The sequence below is a fragment of the Sorex fumeus genome, unplaced genomic scaffold, assembly GCF_029834395.1.
Source record: "Sorex fumeus unplaced genomic scaffold, SorFum_2.1 ptg000037l, whole genome shotgun sequence".
NCBI lineage: Eukaryota > Metazoa > Chordata > Mammalia > Eulipotyphla > Soricidae > Sorex > Sorex fumeus.
The window spans coordinates 21,190,427-21,215,651 of NW_026606094.1; the positions used below are offsets into that span (position 1 = coordinate 21,190,427).

The window sequence follows — 25,225 nt, forward strand, 5'->3', positions numbered from 1 at the left end:
ATATTTTGTGTCTGGCTTCCCTCACTTGACCCAGTGCTTCCTAAACTCATCCATGTTCACATATTCATTTGCTTTCTAGAGCTGAATAATATCCCACAGTTGTACTCACCACATTTTGGTCACCCACAGATCCACTGACCAGCTCAAGGATATTTCTACTTTTAGCTACTGTGGATACGGCTGCTTTGAATGTTCAAGATGAATACTTATTTGAGTACCTGTTTTTAGTTCTTTTAAATATAAGAGAGTATAATTATGGGTCAGGTGGTAATTCTATGTTTAACTTTTTGAGAAACCACCAATCAGTCCCTTTTTTTATTTAAGTGTGTATTATGTCCTAGTTGCCTTTCTCACAAAGACTTAATTATATCCAAGAGATCACATTTATTTCTGTTAGAACTTAAAGCTCTGATTTAAAAGTAGTTAAGGATCTATATAGAAGATTTCATTTTCATCCCCCTTAATCTTTCTGAGACTTCATAGACTCTACCCCCACTGGTTTTTTTCCAATATTTTTGTTGTTTTCTTTAGTATGTAATTTTACTTGAATTTGCAAGCTCTTAATCCAGTGGGAAAGGCTGCCAAATATTTTCTTCCTCATCACCATTCAGTTAAAACAAGTTCTGGTTCATGTACTTTAAGAAAAAAAATGGATAGTTAGCTATTCACTTATACATAATCTGTCCTTTTTCTCAAATGCCAAAGTTTATACAGGGAAATAAAGAACATTATCATCCTTATGTATACCAAAGCCTTGGAGCCCCATTGACAATTCTTGGCTAATGGACCCTTGGTTCCGTGTGATTCAGAACCTTTGGAACCAGGACACCTCCAATGCTCCTCCAGTGCCCTGATTTCTCCAGGACTATATCCAGAAGCATCATGGGACCATGAGATTAAACCTTGGTCAGAAGAATACTAGGCATAAGTCATGACATAACCACTAAACTATCACCCAGTCCCTATGAAAATGGTTCTATATTTTATGATTTTATCATAGCTCTAGAGAGCAGAAACTGTGACAATTGCAATCTCCTATATTTAGGACACTTAATCCAAGTAGAGAACATAGTGTCACTTTCTATAGTATGAACTAGGGAAAGAATTAAAGGAACATTACTAAATTCGGGCTGGAGCGATAGCACAGGTGATAGGGCATTTACCTTGCACGCAGCTGACCTGGGTTCAATTCCTCCATCCCTCTTGGAGAACTCGGAAAGGTAATCACTATATAAAAACCTACCTCAAAATCTAATGGCATAAACAAGCGTTTTATTTTGCTCAGAATGTGGTATGCCAGAAATTTGAGAAGGGCCTAGCTGGGTGGTTTATGTTTGACTCACATTCATTAATTGGATTGGCCAGGGTTGGAGCATATATCTTATTTACTTGGATTTTTGGAACTCTTGCATTTTTCTCTCTTTCCATGTGACATTTTATTCTCAATAGCCTCTTATCAGTGTAGCTTGGGCATTTCACAGTATGGCAATCTTACAGAGTTACACCTCTGACATAATGGTTAGTTTCAAAAAGACAAAAAAAGGCAAAAAAAATGTAATAGCAGTCACCACTAACAAGATTCAAGCAGATGAAGAAATAAATTGTACCTCTTGAAAATGGTGTGGGTGTGGAAAGATTTCATAACTTAAAAGCATTTGAGGTGGAAGGCATTTTTTAAAGTCATCTTTGACACAAAGAAATAAGTGGAACTATTTATATTTTTTTACTATCCATCAATGGTACAGATTTTTTAAATATAATTCTTTTGAAAAGATACTATATGATCAGTAAAAAATATAAGTTTAAAGTTAACAGGTGCATCTTATCAATCATGCTTATTTGGAAGTTCCCTCTTAGGGACTGGAGCAAAAGGACACTGGATAGTATGTTTACCTTGCATGCGGTTGACCCAGGTTTTATCTCCCGCATCCCATATGGTCCATGAGCACTGCCAGGAGTAACACCTAAGCATCACCAAGTTTGACACAAAAAGCCAAAAAATAATAATAATAAGTTCCCTTTAACTAATCTTATCTAAGACAATGTTATATTTTTGACATTCTGTTATGCAAGAAAGTATAGGAAAGCAGGTATGGCTCGCACTCTGCTTAGCTGGGTTAGATTTCAGCATTCAGTATGTTCTCCTGAGCACTGCCAGTAGTAATTTCTGAGTGTAGAGTCAGGAGAAACCTTTGATCATCACAACTGTGCACTCTCCCCCCACCACATCCCATCCGCACCTGAAAAAAATGTGTTGTTGAGTGCCTATCATATATTATTGCTAAGTAATAAGGATCTGTCTTAGAGGTTTTTATATTAATCCAAAGAAGATGGAGCAGGCTTCATAATTGTAAACAAGGAAATTAAGAGTCACACCGATAGAATTGGATTAGAAGAGAGGAACTTTAGCAAAGATTCATGGGAAATTTTTCTGGATACTAAAGGACAGAAAAAATGAGGACATGGGGTGGTATTGAGGATGACTTAGAAGAATAGCAGAAATGAAGGTATAATTAATAAGTAACAAAGCAATAATTCTGGTTATTGCTTGTCAGTTATAGTTTAGAGCATTAGCTCTTATCTTTGGTGAATGCTGAGTTCACTCTGAAAAATATGTATGGAGGATATATAGGGTACATGCTTCCAAAATAGTGAGAGTAAAGGTTGGAGATATAGGTAAGTGAGCATAATATTGTGATTTTGCGCGTATGTTTGGTGCTAGGGATTGACTCAGTTCTGATACATGCAAGACACACACTCTACTTGCTAAGTCACATCCATTACTAATGTGATAGGTCTTAAATATCAATCTGTGTATTTTATTTGTTAGTGGATACCGAAAAACTACTAAAATGTGTTAATCATAGTAATAGCCTTAATGAAGTTAAACATTAGAAAATTAATATGGTATCAGTATAAATAGGAGTTGATAGAAAGAATTTTTTAAAAAAAGGATTGTTGTGTTTATCTAGGGAAGAGAAGATCAGAATTTGTAGTCCCTGGATGTTGGCAGTGAAAAAATGAAGGAGCATAAGTATTCAAGTAAAGAAGAATCCAGCAACTAATATTATATGAATGTAGTGAATAAAAGACTGAAATTAATTATCACTCTGTAATTACAGATGTATCTGGAAAATGGGAAAGACCCTTAAATAAAAAAAATCAGGATAATTTATTTGCTTAGAATTGATAATGAACTAGTGTTTTACATGCATCATGGTTTTCTGATGAGGAAGACACCCTTTGGGATACATTAAAGCCCATAGAGAATTGGGTCTGTAGGTTAGGAGCATAGAAAAACTGAAAATATAGATTTAAGGATTATTGGCAGAATGATGAAAGTTGAACAAGACTTAATGAAATAGTTCAACAAGGGAAAAATCAAGAAAGGGGGAAAATTGGTTAATTTATATTCCAGGGAATACCTATATTCAGAAACCAGATGGTGAAAATCTATAAAACTTTACTTTTCATGATACCACAAAGAAATAATTATTCTTTACAGGGTAACTTTTTAGAAGGAGTATCAGTAGAATTGATTATTTGAAGAGAAAACAGACAAAAGACGGGCCAAGAAAACATTGGTCTGGGTCTTTAAGAACACATTTCCGGGCTGGAAAGATAACTCAGTTGACTGGAGCATGTGAGCTACATATGATCCCCTAAGCACTTCTAGGACTGACCCAAATACTGTCAGATGTTGTTTCATGAAACATAAAAATAAATAAGTAAACTCATATTTCCATAGAATAGTGAAAACATAAGCAAGCCAGCACGGGTTAAGGAATGAGTCAATGGTCAGTAACTGGCACCATTTATAATGTAAGATTATTTTGCTAGAAAATTCATACATCCAATGAACCTTTTAACTGGCATTGAAAGCTAGTAGAAAATCAAGAAAATACTGCTCATTTACCTAAAAGCTATTTCTTTGTGATCTGTCATTGAAGTAATGTAAAGTGACAATAGAGTCGTCCATTTCTCTTCTGTTCATTACTGCAAATGCCTTTACCAGAGGCAGAGGTCTCTTAGGCATGTTACCTTAATTCAAAGAATTTTGTTTTTATTGAGCTCTTCTTGGTGGGTAGAAAAGCTCCTTCAAAGTTCAGCTTTAAAGGAAAAAAAAAAAAAGAAACAACTGCAGCCATGTTTTATTTCCATTTTAAGAAACATTCTAGGCAGGAAACTCATTGGTACAAGATTTCTTGTGATCTTTGATATGCTTGTAAACCACTATTGCAAGCTTGCCAGTTATATTTCTCAGATATATAACTTCCATTGTACATAATTCATAGTTGATAATAGGATACAATTAAATGTTATTTTCAACACTTTAAAAAATATTTTTTTCATTATGGTAGCTTAGATGTCATCTGTACCAATTGTACTTAAGGGCTACCATAGCAGTTAGTATGTAACAGAGTACTGTGCTTTGTCAATTTTGCAACTCTTCATCCTTGGTGAGTTTATATTGTTGCTTCCATTTCAACAATGATAAAAGTAACTAAATTTTAATAAGTAGCATAGCTATTCATTTTTTCATACCAGATCCTAAACAGTATATAATTCAAAAGCTTATGATTGCCATCCTCTACAACTTATATTCTATTTCTCTTTTTTTGAAGCATCTGTATATCATAATATTAAGACCCATGGGAATGTGTTACTGGTGCTGAATTCAGAAGGGTTTTTTTATGATTAACAAGGATACTATCTATGATTAGTTTGGAATGAGATATACACACCCACCATGAGTTGTAATTTCTTATCTGCTGTTCTGTCTCTCCAGCCTTATTTTTGGATTTATAAAACATCAAGAATTTTTTTAAAAATTTTTTTTATTAGTGAAACACCATGAACATCAAGAATTTTAATAGTAAATCACAACCTATTACATTGTCAAAATTAACTTATATATCATACAACAAATTTGTTTAGTAAAAAATTAGGATAATTTATAAATTAGCACCACCAGCATTTAATGATCAGAGTCAGAAGTATAAAGTCATGATAATAACTGGATAATCTAAAGATTATATTTTCCAACTGAACAGACATTATCTCAACATTTTCTCTTATTTTCCTCAGTTTTTATAAAGTTTTCAACATTTTACTAGGCGTGAACATATTTACATATATATAATAATTTATATTGGTATTAGAACTGAAGAAATAACACAAAGGCACTGGCCCTTGTACACAAACTGACCTGGTTTTGGTTCCCTACACCACACATGGTCCCTCAAGTCCTTTCAGGAGTGATTCCTGAGCACAGAGCCAGGAAAAAGCCACGAACACTGCTGGGTGTGGCCCCAAACCAAACATATACATTATATGTGTGTGTATAATGTATATGTTTGTAACTGGCCCCAAATGAATTATATACGTGTGTTTATATTAAATATAGAGAAATAGGGGCTGGAGCGATAGTACAGTAGGTAGGGAATTTGCCTTGCACGCAACCAACCCAGGTTCGATTCCCAGCATCCCATATGGTCCCCTGAGCAACGCCAGGGGTAATTCCTGAGTGCAGAGCCAGAAGTAAGCTCTGTACATTGCCGGGTACAACCCTCCGCCCCCCACCCCCCAAAGGAAGCGCTTACATTAAAAAAAAGGTGGAGTTCATGCCCAATTCAATAAGCCTAATCAATGGCTGGTTAAATAGCAATACTCCTACATTAAAAAAACATAGAGTGAAAAGAGGTGATTATGGATTATTCTATCTAATTTAGCAAATGGCAGTTTGGACTATAGAAATGCTCTGTACATAAACCACACAAGGCTTTTCAGTTATTTCAAATGTCACATATTATCATTAACTTTCAGATAATCACTGTTCATATTCATACTCAAAATACTAAATGTTATTTACTCTTAGAAAATTCCATATATTGAAATTATGAATGAATACACAGCATTCCAGTCACAGACATTGTGCTAGCATGTATATTGATTGAATAATGAATAACCTTTTACTGATTTCTCTGAATTAAGTACTGTAATCAGAGTACAAAAGGACTACTGCTAATTTTAGGAACTCAAACTTTCAAAAACAACAACAAAGAAGATGTCAATCGAAAGCTCTAAAGACTTAAATGACAGTTAATTTAATTCTCTCTAATATACAAGGAGGCCTGGATAATCAGCAAATTGATTTCAATGTTTAGAATAGCATTGGACAAGTATGATTCACCTGCAACTTTATTAAAAAAGCATTGACAAACATAACTGCTATACTTAAGATATCCAATATGATGATTTAACATGCATACATAGTGTGCAGTGATTATCAAAATAATTAACACTTGGGGTTGGAGAGAAATATGAGGTTTAAGGCTCGTGCCTTGCATATGACTGAACTTGGTTCAAAATCCAGCCATTAAACTATGCTTTACTAACAAGATGAACTCTCAAGAAGTCAGCAAGGTCCCTTGCAAATAATAAAAGTAACAAATATCTATTCAGTAGTTTATATTTCTTTTTTTATTCACTTAAGTATAAAGTAAATGAATATAACATGATATAAAGTCAATGAATCATAATTTTAATGAAATAATTTTTAACTATCCCTCATAAATGATACAAGTTCTATTATAAATAATATAAAGCTCATATATTATGTATATTTTATATATCATATAAACCATAGCTTTATAAATAATTTAGCCATTTAAGTGTCATTTTTGTTTCACACAGCTTATTTTTGACCAAAGTATATTAAAAGCTGTAAAATTCACTTAAAATTCAATACAAGTTTTAGAAAGCATTTCCTTTACCCTTCTGAAAGCAAACTGTTTAAAAGTAAATATTTCTTTTTATTGAAGGAGATGTTTTGAGCACTTTTTTGTTTTTATGTTGTATAATTAGTCCGGATGAGTCACATGTATATTCCCATGGAATATATAGAGTCTCCTGCCCCTGCGCCTGGCTGTCCTCACTGGGGCCCCTTGGGGGAGGCAGGTTGAGTTTCCCTCCCCTCCCCCCAGCAGAGCCCCAGCAGCCAAAGACCTCCAGAACCAGCCACAGCCATGCTGATACCACTTTCCACACGTCCGTACAAGCCTCATGTATGAAGGAACTGGCAGAGGAACCCAGGCATGCGGGTCCTGGGGCTGAGATGTCCAAGCCTGCTTGGATTGGGGCTTTGCCTTCTCCATCCAGATCCCCCATCTTCCAATAGGTAGGCATTACACCCACCAGCTGCCGCCAGCGCCAGGTTGGTACCATCAATGGCCAAGACACAGAGACTATAAAACCCAGCTCCTGGAAGCACATGTGGCCGCGCGACATCTTATTATCTCATTTTTCCTTTGGAGAACCCGGCAAGCTACCGAAAGTATCCTGCGTGCATGGCAGAGTATGGCAAACTTCCCATGTTGTACTCAATATGCCAAATACCAGTAACAATGATGGGTCTCATTTTCCTAACCCTGAAAGAGCATTGAATATGGCTCTTTTAAAATCTCAGGGCTAGGAAGAAGGAGATGTTACTGGTGCCTGCTCAAGGCAATTTACGAACAACAGGATGATCGTGAACGTGATCGTGATTGTGAATATAAATGGGGGACTTTAATAAGAATTATCTGACTCTTAAATATGCTCTGTAGGTTCAGTCAAAAAGGCTGACAGTTGCAGTTTTCAAAACAAAGTACAGTCATTTCTTCCCCTAGTCCTTGTTCTATGTTGCTGTGCCTAATGTCAGTGTTTACCTATTTAGAATCTCAGCTCTGTGTCTCTACTTGCATGGATACATCATAAACTATGGGCTAAGGGTGGATTGTGTTACTGCTCAAGAAAGATTATTGATTGTTGCATTTAGCTAATAGCTTTCTAGAACTTCCTTTGAAATTCTCTGTCCCCCCAGGCTTCTGCCCTTGGAACTCTATTTTCTTCTTATCTAAGTGAGCACTTTTATTCAAGGGACACAATTGAAGCATCTAAATCTCTAAATTCAACTTCATACACTTGCCTAAATGTGTTGCATGCAGACTGTCTATCGTGACATTGAATGGGAATTCCAGATGGAATAATCCAAGACTGAACTCATCACTTCCCATAAGCTCCTCCTGTCATAAATAATGATCTAACCAGGCAAGTGGGAAACAGTAGTCATCTCCAGACCTTATCTTAGCTCCGTGTCCTTAAATGGCCTGATCTTATCCCATTTAAACCATTGGCATCTCTACTTTCACCAACTCTAGATCAATGTTTGTGATCTTCTATTTTTGTACCAAGAATTTAGAAGAGCGGACAGTGCCCACTTCAAGAAGCTCATGTTCCCTAAGAGAGAACATGTTATGTAGACCATCCCTGTGTTTTATAATAATTATTCATCACCATAATTAAGCACAGAGTGGTTAGAGTGGAATGAGAGTGCAGTAGCTGTCTAGGGAAAGGTGACATATAACATATCTGGAAGGATGAAGAGGAGTTTATAAGACCTAGAACAGAAGAAATCCTTTCAGGAGTCAGAAAAAGAAGTTTTGTGGTGAATGTGTAGAGGTGTTACAGAGTAAGGCCTTTCAAAATTGTGCAAGAGTGATGATTTAGGGTACTTTGAGGGCTGAGAAATAAAGCAGAGATACATTTATGAAGATTCATATAGACTTCTAGAAAAGTTGGATTTTATTTTATATTTTCTGAGGGAGTTGGTGGGTTCTGAGGAGTCCATATCTAGCAGTACTTGGTTGCTACTCTTGGCATTGCCCAGGGAACCCTGTGGGGCCAGGGACTTTACTCATGTCCTCTGCACAACAAAGTATGTGCTCAGACTTTGAGCTATCTCTCTGAACTCATTTCCTTTGCAGAAACATTTTCCTTCCTCTTTCCTTATACACAATCAGATCTCTTGTCAGCGCCATTAAAAAAAAAAAATCTTCTGACTCTTCTACTCCTTACTCCTGTTGTTTCATTGTTTCTTCAGATTTTAGTCTAGGTGGCTTTTCCTATTTAGTTTAGAAACCACCCCCCCTCTTTCAATGGATGTATTACTCAGAAGGTTATTCTCATTTCTTACAACTTCTGCTTCTGTCTGCTACAACTCATGAATCAAGCTTGTGACAGCTGCCTTTTTTTTTTTTTTTTTTTGCTTTTTGGGTCACACCCAGCAATGCACAGAGGTTATTCCTGGCTCTGCACTGAGAAATCACCCCTGGCAGTGCTCAGGGGACCATATGGGATGCTGGGAATTGAACCTGGGTTGGCCGTGTGCTAGGCAAACGCCCTACCCGCTGTGCTATTGCTACAGCCCATGCCTTTCTATCTTTTAATTTGGATGAGGTAAGAGTATGACACCTCCAGCTCCAGCTAACTTCTGATTGTGCTCAGGGATCACTCCTGGTGGCACTCAGGGAACCATATGGGGTACCAGAGATTGAACCTGATTGGCTATGTACAAAGCAAGTACTGGTACCCTAACTGCTATATGGTTGCTCCAGTCCTTGTCCCTCTCTCTTCAGCCATGAGTTCCTTAAGGCCAAAATCAAAGGCTCATACACCTAAGTGGATTTAGAATGCCCTGTATTTTGTACATACAGGCTTTTGTATATCTGTTTTATCAAGTGAAAGATTACACTGCAGAATTTTTCCACGTTTCTTCATTTTCCAGAGTATCTTCTTTTATGCACAACAACACCACCACATTATTGTAATATGCACTAGCTTTCTTGTCACTGCCAGCAAGCGTTGCTTACAGCCCAGTGGCTTGTAACATGCCCTGCTGCTACCAATCATCAACAGTTCCCAAACACAGTGGCAAGGATGTGTACAAACCTTAATGTGTAATGTTATTAGTTTTTTTTTTCCTGCAGAAAATGAAAGGTCCCATGTGTCCCTGGGGTAAGAGCAAGTTTAGAAAGCACTGATGCAGGGCCTCTTGCCAAGCACTACAATTTCCAGGATTCTACACTGCATTTCAGTGAAAGATTTAGTGAAAATGGCTTTGAACTAGGAGCAAGTACTAGAATATGTTATGTGTCCCATCTCTAACCAGGAGGGAGTGAGGGCTGCATTGCTGTGCCTGATTTTCTTATATGTTGGATCAGGAATTAATCTGATTCTTACTAATCAATAATTTCTCAAGCATTATTCTTCCACCAGTATTGAAATTGGAAAATAGCAGTCCCTTAGCTGCAAAAGGCACCAATACATGCTGATTTGGTCACTTTCTGCCTGGGTAGGCATAAAATACTTCATTGGAAGATGCTAGATAGTTCACTGATAGGATGAGATGCAAATCAGTCTTGTGAATTTGGCAGTCCAAGAGGATAACTGTACCTCACACACAGGCTAGGACTGAATGATGAGGTTGGCAACTGGTGTTTTGGGCACTTGTTGAAATTCCTATCTCTGCTAATAATCTGGTTTTTTTTTTTCTGTCTTTACATCAGTCCCTACCAATTCATAGTCCTTGATCTGTATATCCAGCTAAGTCCAGATCATATGCCTTTTTCCTACTTGGTAGTGAAAAGAATGACTATTTGAACTGTCCTGTATACTTAACTGAATAAGTAGCAGTACACATCATAGCCTTTCACCAAGACTCATATGGACAGGCAAGGGTTATTAAAACTGGCGGTGCCTTCATATGCATGCTCAATTATCTCTTGTCACCAAATTCTGCCCTACCATGTTCATCTCGAGCACTTGGTAGACATTTTTTTTTTCAAGAGAAGTCAATTTTACTCACATTTTACCCAAACTTTCAATATTTTTTATTATATTTTATATGTCTGCTGTAAGTCAATTATCCTGAATTTTGATGAGCATCTAATAGATTCCTAAGAACTGCAGTGACAGTTCTGATCACAGAGTTATCATAAGGGGAGGATCCAGAGTGCAGTGGATCATTAATTCCAATTTACCATTAGTTTGAATATATAGACCAAATAGATTGGGGTCAACAATTCTCTCCAGTCACAACAGCACAGAACAGATATTGTATGTCAATAGCACAGTTCAGAAAAATGATATTTATAAAAGACTATTTAAGGAATCCTTTATCTATCCAGGCCTCTGGATAATTACCTCTGGGTAATCGAATGTATTATTAGAATTAGATCTCTCGATTACAGATGATCCTACATTGCTTTCATTTTGCAGAACGACGTTCCCCAGATTGCTGACAAGCTGAAGTCTAAACCCACTTTTTGGGAGAAACCAATTGTGGTAGACAGTGTTCATGTACTTATACTTCAGAATACTTTCTTAGGTCCTATATGAAAAATATCTTGCATCAAATAAATAAAAATAAAAGGAAATAAAGTCTATCTTCTATTTTAAAATGAGACATTTTTCTCTTCTCCATCAAGAGTGGTGTAACTTAGCATATTCTCATTCTCACTAAGTCCCAAGTGTGGTACTCCACATCAACTGTCATGGTCTTTGTAACTGTCACTTTTATTCATCTTCTTTTGCTTCCGGTGATTTATTTGGTAAACTTCCTCACTTTCTTTTGTTGACAAAAATAAAAGGGAGAAGGCATGTAACTGTGGATAGATATTTATAGATTTAATGCCAGATGGTTCCTCAATTGAACAGAGGTGACATATTAGAGGAGAGGGTGTGTCGTAGCTGGGCTACCGTGGATATCTATGTGGATGTCCAGTAGATACCTGTTATCTCAAACCCTCTCACCAGTGGCAATATAATCCTCCTCAGTACTACCTGCCTAGTGGTCCAATTATGGTATAAAACTGTAAAAACAACAGTAAAGATGCTTATACCTTTCCCTTCATGTATTGGTAAGAACTATCATGTCTTGGTTTTTATATAAAAATAATATTTGGGAAACCAGCTACTAGATAAGTTAACAATGAGATATCAGTCAATAATGTCACCCGTACATTGTGGATTATTGTGGATACTGCAAGTTACTAACTATCCAAATTATATTCAAGTATTTCATCACCTGCTTAATCAAGCTGCAAAATAAGGACTTAGACCACTTCAACTCCAGTGATTTGATTATGTGGTAAAGAGACTGGTGCATAAACATTAATTCTGGGAAATTAATTCATGAAAATTAGCTGAAGATACCCCTAGAGGCCTGTTTTGTATCTATTTTTGCATAAAATGTTGAACTAACTACATACTGAAGGTATCTTGTGGGGACGAGAATGATTATGCATGAGTCTGTAGTTATGTAGAGAGAAACATGAAGAGGCCATGAAGTGACCTGAAAATGCATTCTGATTAAAGCTAAGTCTTGAACAGGAAAATTGCTTTGAAATGATTAAAGTTAAAATTGTTGGTAATGAAGGAAAACACTTGTCTTAGAATGAGGTCTTTCAAAGAGACAGCCTTTTTATGAATCTTCTGTAAAGCATATGGCATCCTTCTCTGGATTGCAAAATATTGGATGATATCAACCTATCAGATTGTGTCAAGTTTGAAATTCAGTAGAGGGAAAGCAGGAAAATAAGAAAGGCTAAGGAGCTCATCTCTTATATTCACTTATTATTATTATTTTATAGTGTAGTTCACAATATTTGATTATATTTCATATTCAAACACCAAACCCACCACCATTAAACCTTCCCACCACCATATTTGGGATGTTTTCATCCCAAACCCCAATCCCTGTCCCAAAGCACAAGGAAAATAATATATTTTGTATTATCTGTTATAAAAAATTGCTGAAAATGCTACAAAAAAAATCTATAGAGGAAACAGTGTGAAGATTGTTCTATTTTGGCAGGGACAATAAAGACATTCTTTAGGATATCATTGACATGTGTTGAAGGTTGACTGATGTGAGTTTTTTGTATCTATATCTGAGAATATGTTTATATGCATGCATATATATATATGTATATGTATATATATATATCCATCTATGATTTGTTACCCCATCGATTTTGGTGTAGTACTTATGGAGAATGGGTAGGGAGTGTTTTATGATGTGTCTCGTGGCCGAGAATGCTGGTCCCGTTGAGTCCAGAGTCCAACATCACAAAGTTCCACACTATCTGGGTTTTGTAGGACTTCACTCATGCATGAGGCTTGGCTGGAGTGGGCGTGTGGGGAGTGGCCTTAACTGTGGTGCTGTTTGGGTTATGGAGGTTTTCGGCTGCCAGGATTGGGTCTCTTGGGGTGGGGATGCCCTCACCCACCACCCTCTGGGGCACCCCCAGTGAAACAGCCTGGCGTGGAGTCTGGTGGCATGACTATGGTAGGTGGCATATTGCTCCCTTCTGGGAGAAAAAGCCATGTCTTATATTCACTTAATGGAACTTTCCTCCAAATTTGGCCACAGACTCTGCTCTGAGTTCACTAGTTTCCTTTGTACGTCTACCAGATGGGGTTATGTTTTTATGTTTTTTAAGCATGTCTTTCCTGTCATGTCCCAAAGTCTGCAATAACAAGGATCATGTTTATTACCATCCTCATATATCTATATACTTATTGAGGAGAGTGCTCTTCACATCTAGAACTAATTTTGTAGCTTATTACACTTACCCTCTATGCTAAATGTTCACAGTTGCAGATATTAAGAAGGCCCTATCAGCTATAAATGGTGTCTGCAAACAGCATCTAAACCATAGGTAATATAATACTTCCAGCAGAGTCTGGGTCAACTTCTGTAATGAAGCATATTAATATTTCTGCAGCAAAAAAATTGAATTGGTAAACTGCATGGAATTTTTTAAAAGAGCTATCATAACAGCTTAAATCAGGTCAGTTTTGCAAGCAGAATGTCAAAAACTTTTAATATTTTTGGAACTTTTTGGATTTTGCCACTGAAGATATGGAACTCGAGTCTCCCTGCCTCTTTCTGGAGGAAAGGAGTTATTATCTAAGGGAAATAACCATCATGACAAAGATCTGTAATCTTTTCAATTTCTTGAGGAAAGAAGAAAACAGTTGTCTTTTTCGGATGGTTCACATACATGTAACTAACACTCTTGTAGGGATATAATGAGCACTGGAGGTGGCTCATTCCCCAAAAAGAAAACTTTCCCTTTGTGTACCCATTACTAATATGTTTTATAGTTTGACCTGCTTTCTAACCTAGCCATTCATGTCCTAGAGTATCTCACTTCCCTTCCCTATTCCCATGTATATTTCTTACCAGTTTTGGTCTTTAGTTCTGATACCTTTTTTGGATTTATACAAAATAATTTGGCAGACCCTCATGGTCCTCAGCAACGAAAGCTCTGCTCTTATTAGTATGCATCTGTTTATACTAAAGACTAGTGTGTATCTGCTCAATGGATGTAGACAAAGTACCTTGGAATGCATGTTCAAATGAAATGCTACTAAGTGTATCAAAACTTGTATGAAAAATTCAATTCTGCATATTAAATAATTTTTTTAAATAATAAAGGTAGGGCTAGTGATATGACTCAGTGGCACAGTGAATGCCTAGCATGTGCAAGGCCTTGCGTTTGATCCTAACCACCACATGCCTATCCCCTTACCTGGAACTGCCACGTGTGATCTTATGACTCCAGAACCATCAAGACTCAAACACTGAGTGAAACATTGCTGGCATGTGCTCTATAAAAATAAAGAAGGTACCATCATTTCTAGTCTCAGTCTAGTCTTCTATCTTTGAGATCTTTTAATATTTTTTGAACAGTGTCATTGCTTATTTTTCTATGTGATACTTGTTTATGCCTGTGTGTATTTCTAAAATCTGTTTGATTTACTTAGACCATGCATCTATTTTTGTCAGTATTTACCTGGAAGCTCACTTTTATGCTGCTAAAGGAGTTATTTTGTTTTCCTCACCTCACAGTCTCTGTGCTTCTTAGTCTCTCGGGTTGTTCTTAAAGACATGCCTTCTGTGTTGATGTCTACTGTTGACATAAACATACTGTTATATCTACTGTTGACATAAACAAAAAGTTAATTCAAGTCCTGAAAGACCCATACCTAGTATTGCAAGGGCATCCCCCTTTGTGGAGTAGAGAACCACCAAACCCCAATGTTGAAGATGAGCTTGCTGTCTGTTTTCTATTTGAGTTCCAGTATTTGACTTCATTGTTTTTCTTATTCACTCTGACAACACAATAAAGCAAGCAGACGTGTTTGAATACCTATTTCTGGAGACTGGCATTTTTATGATCTTTGCTGTCTTCAGTGGAGATGACTTTCTCCTCAAAATTGGTAACTTTTGCACAGTTTGGTACTCCCTCAAGCTTGGAAATAAATGCTTTCAAACAAATTCTGCCTGAAACTATGTACTTGTAGCCGCCTGTTGAATGTGTGGAACTGAAAGTGTGAGTGAAGCCTTATTTTTCTCCTCGGTGACCTGCTTTTCAATGTACCACTTCTGTTCTTGACCTTCACAGTGGCTAACAAGTCATCATCTCTCTTGGTAGTATCCCAGTTCAGAAAGCATTTTGATGAATCATGAGTATGTTGCTGGAGATAAACTAGGAGAGAATTGAACACAGTAAAGAATGTGACCACTGTGTATATCTGCATAAGATACCAGGGGCTGGGATCAGTCCCACTATTGAACAAGTATCTGAATGTGGCAAAGCTAGGCAGAAATGTCATGCTACAAATAGGATCAGTACCTAGTATTCCCTCACAACCCTGTATATTCTAAGATAAAGCAACTGTTTTATGGCTCTATAATATCCTGGGTCCAAAAGTTGATAAGAAGGGTGACTGTATGCATTGCTATATCATATTGGTCCTTTTTTCTTTTCATTTCATTTCTTTTCTCTTTTTTTTTAAATTTCTTTTCTTTCAGTTTTTTTTGTTTTGTTTTGTTTTCATTTTCCTTAGGAAACTAGTTGTTGGACAGGTCCACTATCTGGCTTTTACTCATTCTAATGGGTTCTAATGGCTGAGTTGGGACAGTTGGGTAAGACTCAAAAGAAAAGTTTGACTACAGTGAGTTCTACAGAAGTCCCAGGAGTACTAGGAAGAAAATTCCAAACAAGGAGGATTGTATGCCTTAATGGGTACACAATGGAGAAACTGAGAATAGAATTTTGGAAAGATGTGATTTTTTAAAAAGACTTGGATATCAGAGTCTAAAGTTGATTTCTTCAAAGTTGGGGTATAGTTTCATTTTGGTTTTAAATTAAAAAATAATCATATGTAATTTTATATTGTAGAACAAATATTATCTATTAATCTTTTATTTATGTGGAAGCTTCACAGTCTTATGTGCTAAGTAAATTCACCAAAGGCAAACTTTATTTGCTAATAATGCATATGAAATGTATTTGTTTTTCCTTAGTAGAAAACCTATATTTTGTTTTGTTTTGTTTGTTTGGGTACCACACCCAGCAGTGTGTAATTCTCAGAGTTGGTGTCAGGGATCAAATCTCAGCCTCCTGCATACATAGCTCCAACTCATTGTACTATCATTCTACCCCTATAAAAAACTTTTTAATCAAATGAACTTGGAGACCTGTGTTTCATTTTACTTCTCACATGGGTCATCTTATGACTTTCCAAATAGTGCACTCAGGGGACTCTGTGGTGCCAGTGATTGAACTCAGGGCCAACTCATGCAAACATGCCGTATTCTCCAATCAGTTGTGTTATTTTCCTGGCCCCTAAATCCTACCCCCCACCCCGCAAAAAAAAAAAGTAGGGAAAAAATATTAAAGGAAAGGAAGGCAAGGAAGCATTCAGATTATGGGAGGGGCCTCCTGAAGAAGGAATACAGAGAGAGGCAAGAGCCTTTCCCCTTTTATATCTTTTTAACAAAAGAGCATTTTTCATTGAGTTTAAAGCAGGTGGGGTATAAAATAGGTAGAATGTTGAAATGATTTTAAAGGTGTTTTATTCCACTGACTTTTTTTTTCCTTCTTAAATTCTTTTCTACATTATTCCCTCTATTCTATGACTGGATCCTATTACTTGTCCTCATCTTTGCAAATTTCATTTTAGAAGAAAGGGTACTTTAAAGCCAACAGTGCAGAACTAAGAAAAGGGAGAAGAAGAAAACAGGGTAATAGACACCTGTGTCCCTGGCACCTGAAGGAAAGCTTGGACTCATGAAAACTATGCCTCCCAGATGCCAAAATAACTTTTCAATGCAGCCAATTCAATCAAAGACAGGCAATTCAGTGTAAATTCTGTCCATGTGGTTCCTTGGCATTGTATGGACCAAATAAATGAGATGACTGATAACACTGATCACTTTCCAGTCAGTAATTTTGATGTTTTCTAGAATAAAGGTTCCTAATGGAAGGGCAAAAATGTCCAGAGGGTATGTACAGTACTCTCCAGTATTTACAAAAAAAAAAAAGGGTCTTGGCTTTGTGGTATATTTTGCTAAATAGAAAGATGGAGAGATAAGAATTCTTAAGTATTTTTTCTGATGGCATATATAATCAAAAAACACTTTGTGCCTGTCATCCCAGCATAATTATTAACAGTTCCCTTCCCTGTCAAATATCTTATTATTTGAGTCCTAATATGAGTGTTCTTCTAGATCATTGATTCCCCATAATTGTGCCCAGAGTCTTCCTACTCCCCTCTGGGAACAATACACTTATTATGAAAGGTCTATTTAAAAAGCTCCATTAAATCTACTCATCCAGAGGGATAGTCCTATCTTCTCATTTAGTAGATAATGCAAATATTTAATAAATTTTTGTTGCTGTGTCTTAAAATTTGCTGGATCCATTGTCCCTGAGGAATAATGTGACTCTACTGAAGAAGATAGTTACTCATGGGGCACAGATAAGAGGAGTGAATTGAGACTGAAGATGTTGTTAGTTTGGGGCCCAGAGTGATAGTACAATGGAGTAAGGGGCTTGTCTTGCAAGTGGCAAATTTGGGCTCAATCCCCAGGATCCCATAGGGTTTCCCTGAGAACCACCAGGATTGATCTCTGAATGCACAGCCAGGAGTAACCCCTGAGCATCACTGTGTGTGGCCCAAACACAAGAACAAATCAAAAGAAGATGTTATTAGTGTGATTGGTCAGAGTTTTATATGCAGCCCCCTCTGCCTCTGCCCTGGTGTCTGTGCATGCTTATCTTTCTTTGTGAGAACAGTATCCTAATGATATCTAAAGTCTTATTTATACTTATGCTCTCATATTTATATTTGCAAATACAGTCCCATTGTTATGGTCAGCCCAGAGCAATGTGCTTTTTCTTTTGATTACTTTAGTTGTAACCAGAAAAATATATCCTGCACGCCAATAAATAGTGTGATTAGAGTGATGATACCTTGATTACATCCAGAATAGACCTATTTTTTTCTTAATGTCCTGACTTAATTTAAAATCTTTCCTCTTTGCCAAATGTCTCATTAGAATAAATGTCTTATTTGAATAAGTGTGTGGTGAGACTGAGATAGAGGTTCTTGAACCAGAGTGCCAGTAATTCAGATCTCAGCTCCAGAATCATGGTGTTGCCTCCAGTACTCTTCAACCTTGAAGAACAGGTAATAGTGACTTATCTCACAGAGAATTAGAGGTAGTATGCATACATAATTCACTCAAAACATTGCCCTGCCCATAGTGTTTGGAAGGGAAGTCAGCCTCATTAGCCATGCTTAGGGGCCGCATGGTATAGGGGCCAAACTATCCTATCCCATGCAAAACACACTCCCCTGATCCACATCTCCAGCCCCAGTATTTTAGAAAGCCCTTGTCAATGTGATGCTTAAGAGAGATAGCACAGTGGTAGGGCATTTGCCTTGGAAGCCGCCTGCTAGGCAGAGCCAGGTTCAATTCATCCGCCCCTCTTGGAGCCCGGCAAGCTATCTGAGACAATCTCACCTGCACAGCAAAGCCTGGCAAGCTACCCCTGACTTGTTCGATATGCCAAACACAGTAACAGCAAGTCTCAAAATGGAGACGTTACTGGGCCCACTCGAGCAAATTGATGAAAAACGGGAAGACAGTGCTAATTTTACATATCAGTTAAATTGAACCACAGTGTCAAATTATTTGTTCAGTTATTTGTAATGTTTTTGTGAAGAAATAGGGGGGGTGTATTTATTCATTTTGTTTAAAAAAATTTTGTGTAAAAATCATATTTAGATCAGTGAACACTAAGTGAAAAAGATTGTTCCTCATAATATAGGTTGGCTTCTTCCAATCATTTGAGCTGAACAAAAGATTCATCTCACTCAAACAAGAATACAGCAAACCAGTTTCACATAAAATTCAGCTCCTTTCTAAGTTCCAAGCTTACTGAAATCTTACTATCAAGATTTCAAACTTAAAAGGCCTACACAATTGCGTCAGCAAATCTCTTAAAATTAATGTGTGGAGGGGCTGGAACAATAGCATAGTGGGCAGGGCATTTGCCTTGCACACGGCCAACCTGGTTTGATTGCCAGCATCCCAGATGGTCCCCTGAGCACCACCGGGGTAATCCCTGCGTGCAGAGCCAGGAGTAACCCCCTGTGCATCGCCAGGTGTGACCCCCCCAAAAAAAAATGTGTGGAAACCAAAACTGTACCTGAAGCATAACTTTTTTTTTCTTTTTGGTCTTTTGGCTTTTTGGGTCCACCCAGTGATGCACAGGGGTTACTCCTGGCTCTGCACGCAGGGATTACCCCGGTGGTGCTCAGGGGACCATCTGGGATGCTGGCAATCAAAACTGGGTCAACCGCTTGCAAGGCAAATGCCCTAACCACTGTGCTATTGCTCAAGCCCCTGAAGCATAACTTTTGATACTTTTGAATTTAAAACATATAAAATATATGTATATGTATATGTATATATATATATATATATATATATATGACAGTGCAGGGAAGAAAATATCAGTAAAAAGTAAAAGAAACAAGTGTCTATAACAAATTTTTTAATGTTCCTAGTCATCTGACAGAAAATTTTCCATAATATTCATAATGATACAGATTAGAGATTTTGTTCTTCCCATAAAGGTGTTGCAGGTAGCTTGGTAAAGTGGGGAGGTAGTCTCGGGAGAAGAGAGCTTCCACCACTCTAGTTGCCATCCTCAGCCACCTGGGGAAAGCCTGGCATGGGTCAGAACTTGTAAAGTCTGCTCTCAGCACCGACACAGCAGGGACCCGCAGAGCCTGCCAGCATCTCAAGGCAGCCATTAGGCCATGTCTGACAGTGTGGGAACAGCTGCCCATACCTGAGTTCTCAGGGAGCTTTAGACTCCGGCTGGATCTGGATCGAGGAATTGTTCTTTGCAGGCAAGTCAGTCCTAACCTCTGCTGTGGCGTTCCAAGTCCATTGCCTTCCCTCCAAGAAAAGAATTTCAAGAGGAAGTGAAGTCCTGAAGCCACATAGTTTTTATTGAAAGAAACTTACTTAGACAAATGTGAAGGGAATGGATGAGAAGAATATATGGTTCAGGAAAAAACCCGGGCCAAAAAAAAAAAAAAAACAGTGAATGGCTTTTGGAAGAAAGTTATATAGAGTTTTTCTAAATAGTCTTGGCCTGGAGTTCTCTGCATACATGAAAGCTAATCTAGGCTTTGCTTAGTCACAAGGAAAACTTTACACTTTTGATGGTCTTTTTAAATTTTTATCACAATTTTCGGATTCTCTTGTGGCTTCTTTTCTGAAGAGATCACCCTTTTGTGGCTGGTGCCTCAGTTTTTGCATCTGTGGGACCTCAGATTTTCCAGAAATTTTCCACTTCCAAAGACCTTAACATTTGCATCTCAATAGGAAGTGTTTCTCTTGCCTTTGGGCTACTTTGGGGTTAGGTAGTTTCTTCTGCTAGGTAGTTCATTATTCTCAAAAAGGTCTTTATTACTGGGGCCCCTCTAACTATCTGACTGCAGCAAAGATTTAGAATTAAAGACTCATAGCTTTTTGGCAAAATAAGTGTTGCTTTAAAAACAACAGCAACAGCAAAACCTAAATCACTTATGCCCTAAACTAGGAAAACAAGCCAATGTATTGCCAAAAATTTAGCTAAGTTAAAATATTGACAAATAAACCTTATGAAAAAAAGTTAAGCAACTTGGAAAAGCTAATAAAGGCTTGAGGAACAACTGAATAGTGGTGATTAAATTTTTTTAAGGGTAATTAAGAGAACAGAGAGAAACTGTTTCCTAGTTGAATGGAATCCAGAAAAGAACAAAAATAGTAAAAAGCTGCAGTAAGACTGATTAGGATTTGGAATGGTTACCACCATTTAGCTCTATCCCTTAGGATGTCTAAAATGCGTTTAAAAAGTTTTTTTACATTGGTTAGATGCACCTTTTCTGGGCTTGAAGCAAAAGGAAAAATACACATCTTGACTTTTGAGTAGTTCTAATCAGCAGAAGCCCTTTCTGATTGGATAGGGACTTTGCAAAATAAAAACAAACAAAACAATGAAAAACTTGAGTTCCATTGCTTTGGAACTTCAAGGAATGGTTTTCAAGACTATCCTTTCTATCTTATACCAAAAGTATCTTACCTTTGGTATAAGATAGAAAGGATATTAGGAATGTATATTTGCCCTTTCTTTCAGAAAAAAAAAAAAGAAAAGAAAAGAAAAGAAAGAGTAAACCAGAAATAACTGCTCTGTTGGAGATCAGGTTGTGAATGGAATAGAATGTCTCTGCATTTTTCAGTATTTGTTTCCTAATGCTCCTGTATTAAATTACTACAAATTTATTGACTTGAAACAACATGAGTTATTATTCATTTGTGAAGGTCAGAAGTCTACTATGGGTCTTGCCAGACTAGAATTAAGGTATCAGCAGGGCTACATTTATTTCAAAATCTCTACGGGACAATTGTTTTCTTGTCAGTTCAGAAGCCACCTATATTCCTTCTCTTGGGGCCCTTTCTCTTCAGATCTCTTGCTCTATCTGACCCTTCTGCTTATCGCTATATCCTTATGAACCTTTATGATTACACGTGGGCCTGTGGCATAATACAAGATTGCATTTTAGGTTAACTGAACTGTAACCATAATCCCCGTTAATTGCACTATAATATTACATATTCACACTTTCTGCAAATCAAGTTTTAACATTTTTACAGCATGACTGTGGGGATGGGGGGAGGGTATTATTCTGCCTCCCACACCTTTAAACTATAATTTTGTCTTCTGACCCATGCAAATATTCAAATCTCAATTAAAATGACAACAAATGCAAACTCTGTAACGCAATGAAAATAGAAATAAATGAGCCTAACTATATTAAACAATAACAGTACTAAAGTGGGAAGGGAAAATCATATATTCAGATAATGAATTTTAACACAAGACCCTGCCATTTTACTGTTAGAATGATTTTAATGACAAAATAAGTGCAAAGAAATCATGACCTTTACTCTAAATTTGATGTTGTTTATACTTATGATGTAATGAGCTTGAAACTAATTTGCATTTTTATGATGGTATAAATGTTTTACTGTGGTTGAGAACCAGTGTTTTCTATGAAAGAAGGGAGACTAAAATATGGAAAGATAGGATTGCTGTGTTTTTGCTTTTTGTTTGTTTATCCTGTGAAATAGCATTTCCTTGATAATTGGAATCAAGAGTTTTAAAAGACATGTCCAATTTTAGGTTGATTAGGTACAAAGAATAAATATCTAGTGGTATCAAAAATCTTTAAGTCAAAATGTGGTTTGTTTTTTTTTTGTTTATATTTTATTGCTGTTTGAGTGTTCTCAGTTTTGCCAGTAGGAATTCTTTGTAATCATTGCACACCTTCTTTGATAGGGCTTTGAATACTTTCTTAGATTTTGATTTCACTGGATGATAATTGTTTTGTACACTGTACCACATACACCTCAAATTGACAACTCGCAAATTAAATCAATCTTCTGCCCATTTTGGTTAGGTTAACACTTCTCCAGTGAAAATACGCTGATAGTCAAATGACACAGGCAAATAACTTGAATCAGGGCTTGCTTGAGAAATAGTGCAAGGCAACACTCTTGCTGTGCACTGGGGAGATCCTGGTTTGATCTGTGGCTTGATCCCCCAAACAGCATTAGGACTGATCCCTGAGCATAGCTGATATTCCCTGACCCTTCACACGCAGCAAAAAAACAAACAAGCAAATAGCAGAAAAATATCTCATCAACAGAAATTCAAATCAGGAGGGGGAAATTGGAAAAAATAGAGGTATAGGACATTTTACCACATAAGTTGCTTGTATTTCAGATGAATTAAATGTAAGCTGCACTGTAGCACTATCCTCCCATTGTTCATCAGTTTGCTCAAGCGGGCACTGGTAATGTCTCCATTGTGAGACTTGTTATGTAAGCTAAAGCAAAATAATGACAAACATGATGCAATTTATTTTCCTTGTTAGAAGTAAAAGAGCTATAAAAGATAAATGGAAATTGTGAATGGGAACTGTACATTAAGGGTTTTTTTTTCTTGTCCCAATAATTTTCTGTTTATAGCAATGGCATTGTGTTCATGTAGGAAAAGGTCTTAGTTTCAAGGGGGATACCTGGTATTCTAGTTCTTTCCAAAAGTGCTAGTTCTTAGTTACTCAATGCGTTTGTCAGGGAGGCAATTCCTCTACTCTTCCACCAGATTCTTCTTGCTCTTCAGGCCCAGGGAACAAAATGAGTTTGTTTATCTTTTAACTTTTTTTTCATATCCATAGGCCTTTTCACAATGAAATTTTGAGTTATTGGGAAACCTGGAAATTCTGAGGCCATAAACCAGATTGAAGCTTTCTGGATTTGTAGGATTTTTAGGCAATTAAGGATACTGAATCTGGAGTTAGACAGCCAGACTATTGCTTGGTAACTATGTGTGATTTATAGCAATCAAGTACCTGTTGAGACTTAATTTTGTTATACACAAAGTAGAGATAATATCATTCCGTACTTTAAATCATTGTGGAGTATAAAGACTTTTTCATATAAAGTACCATTGTAGGTTTTTACTAATTTTAATAATTCTCATCTATCATGGAATGTCAGGCAAGGATTAAATTCCTGTTACTAATGGTGGTCCTTGTCAAATGACTCTTTTCTTGCTTCATGTTTTTCCTGGATCAGGTCTCCTTAGGACTTCTGCATGCCCACGCTACGCATATCCTGTGGCCTCCGGAGCGCTGGAGGAAACTAGAATCTGTGCTTCCTCCAGAGCGCTTGCCAGTTCAGAGTGAAAAGACTGCATGAATCTCCCTGAACAGCTAGCATTGAAATGCCACCACCAATTTGAGGATGAAGAATGGAGAAAAACCTTCTAAACGCCAAGACTTCCAAGGAGATGATGCAAGAAACATTTCTATCACATTAGAATAAACTGTATTATTGAAAAAAAAAGTTTAAAAATAAAGGGTTCAAGGCCCATAATTTTGTGTTAAAATTTAATATCCTACTGTGTAATGAAAAAACAATTGAAAGCCTTTGGAAACATAAAAATTTTATTCCCCTATATCTTGAAATCAGCAAATTTGAGATGATTTGTTATACAGTTTGATTGTTTTGACTTGGATGCTTGCTGCTGAAATAATTTCAAAATTAATATCTGATTAAGGTAATTAATTTGTCACTTCTTGTTCAAATGAAACATGTTATACACAGTGTTCAAAATTACATGGTAATTGACAGTCTCCAAAGTATCATGAAAACTAGTTATAAATGAGGACAATACCATTCTTTTTTAAAAGTAATTAAAAAAACAATGTTTTGAGGGGTCTTTTTGTGTGTGTTTGTTTCATTTAGTTTGGCTTAGTATTTTGAGCCACACTTAGTGGTATTCCAGGTTTACTTCTGGCTCTGCACTTGGGGATCACTCCTGACAGGATCACATGGAGACCATACAGGATGCCAAGGATTGAGGCCCAGTCAGCCAACCCATTGCACTATCTCTATGAGTGCCCTACCCACTGTACTATTGTTGTATGGGCATAGACTTTTAGGTTCTTGTCCTTAAGTAGTACAAATTAAAAGCAAGTTACCAAAAAAACAAATGGTCAAATTTAATGAGAGAGAGGAAGGCAGGGAAACTCCCAAATTATGTAAGGGGCCTCCTAGAGTAGAATTCAGAAGAAAGACTGAAGATCTTCTCTTTTATACCTTTTTAACAAGGTCAGATGGGTGAGCATTCTTTATTATGCTTCAAGAGTGTGGGGCATTAAAACAGGGAAGAAGATGCTTACATGATTATTTTTTGTTGTTGGGATCTATAGGCCAGAGCGATAGCATAGCAGGTAGGGCGTTTGCCTTGCACGCAGCCAACCCAGGTTCGATTCCTCTGCCCCTCTCAGAGAGCCTGGCAAGCTATCTGGCAAGCTACCTGTGATATATTCGATATGACAAAAATAGTAACAAGTCTCACAATGGAAATGTTGCTGGTGCCCGCTCAAGCAAATAAATGAACAACGGAGGACAGTG

General features: G+C 37.1%; 1 protein-coding gene across 2 annotated transcripts in view; it reads left to right on the forward strand.

Moving 5' to 3' along the window:
* IMMP2L (inner mitochondrial membrane peptidase subunit 2) overlaps window positions 1–24,516 on the forward strand; it is a 905,603-nt gene extending 881,087 nt beyond the window's left edge. For both annotated transcript variants that reach the window (XM_056118041.1, XM_056118042.1), the window contains exon 7: window positions 23,882–24,516. In XM_056118041.1, the coding sequence (XP_055974016.1) occupies window positions 23,882–24,004 (123 nt within the window). In that variant the 3' untranslated portion in view covers window positions 24,005–24,516. The remainder of the gene's footprint in view (window positions 1–23,881) is intronic.
* Window positions 24,517–25,225: the final 709 nt, after the last annotated feature.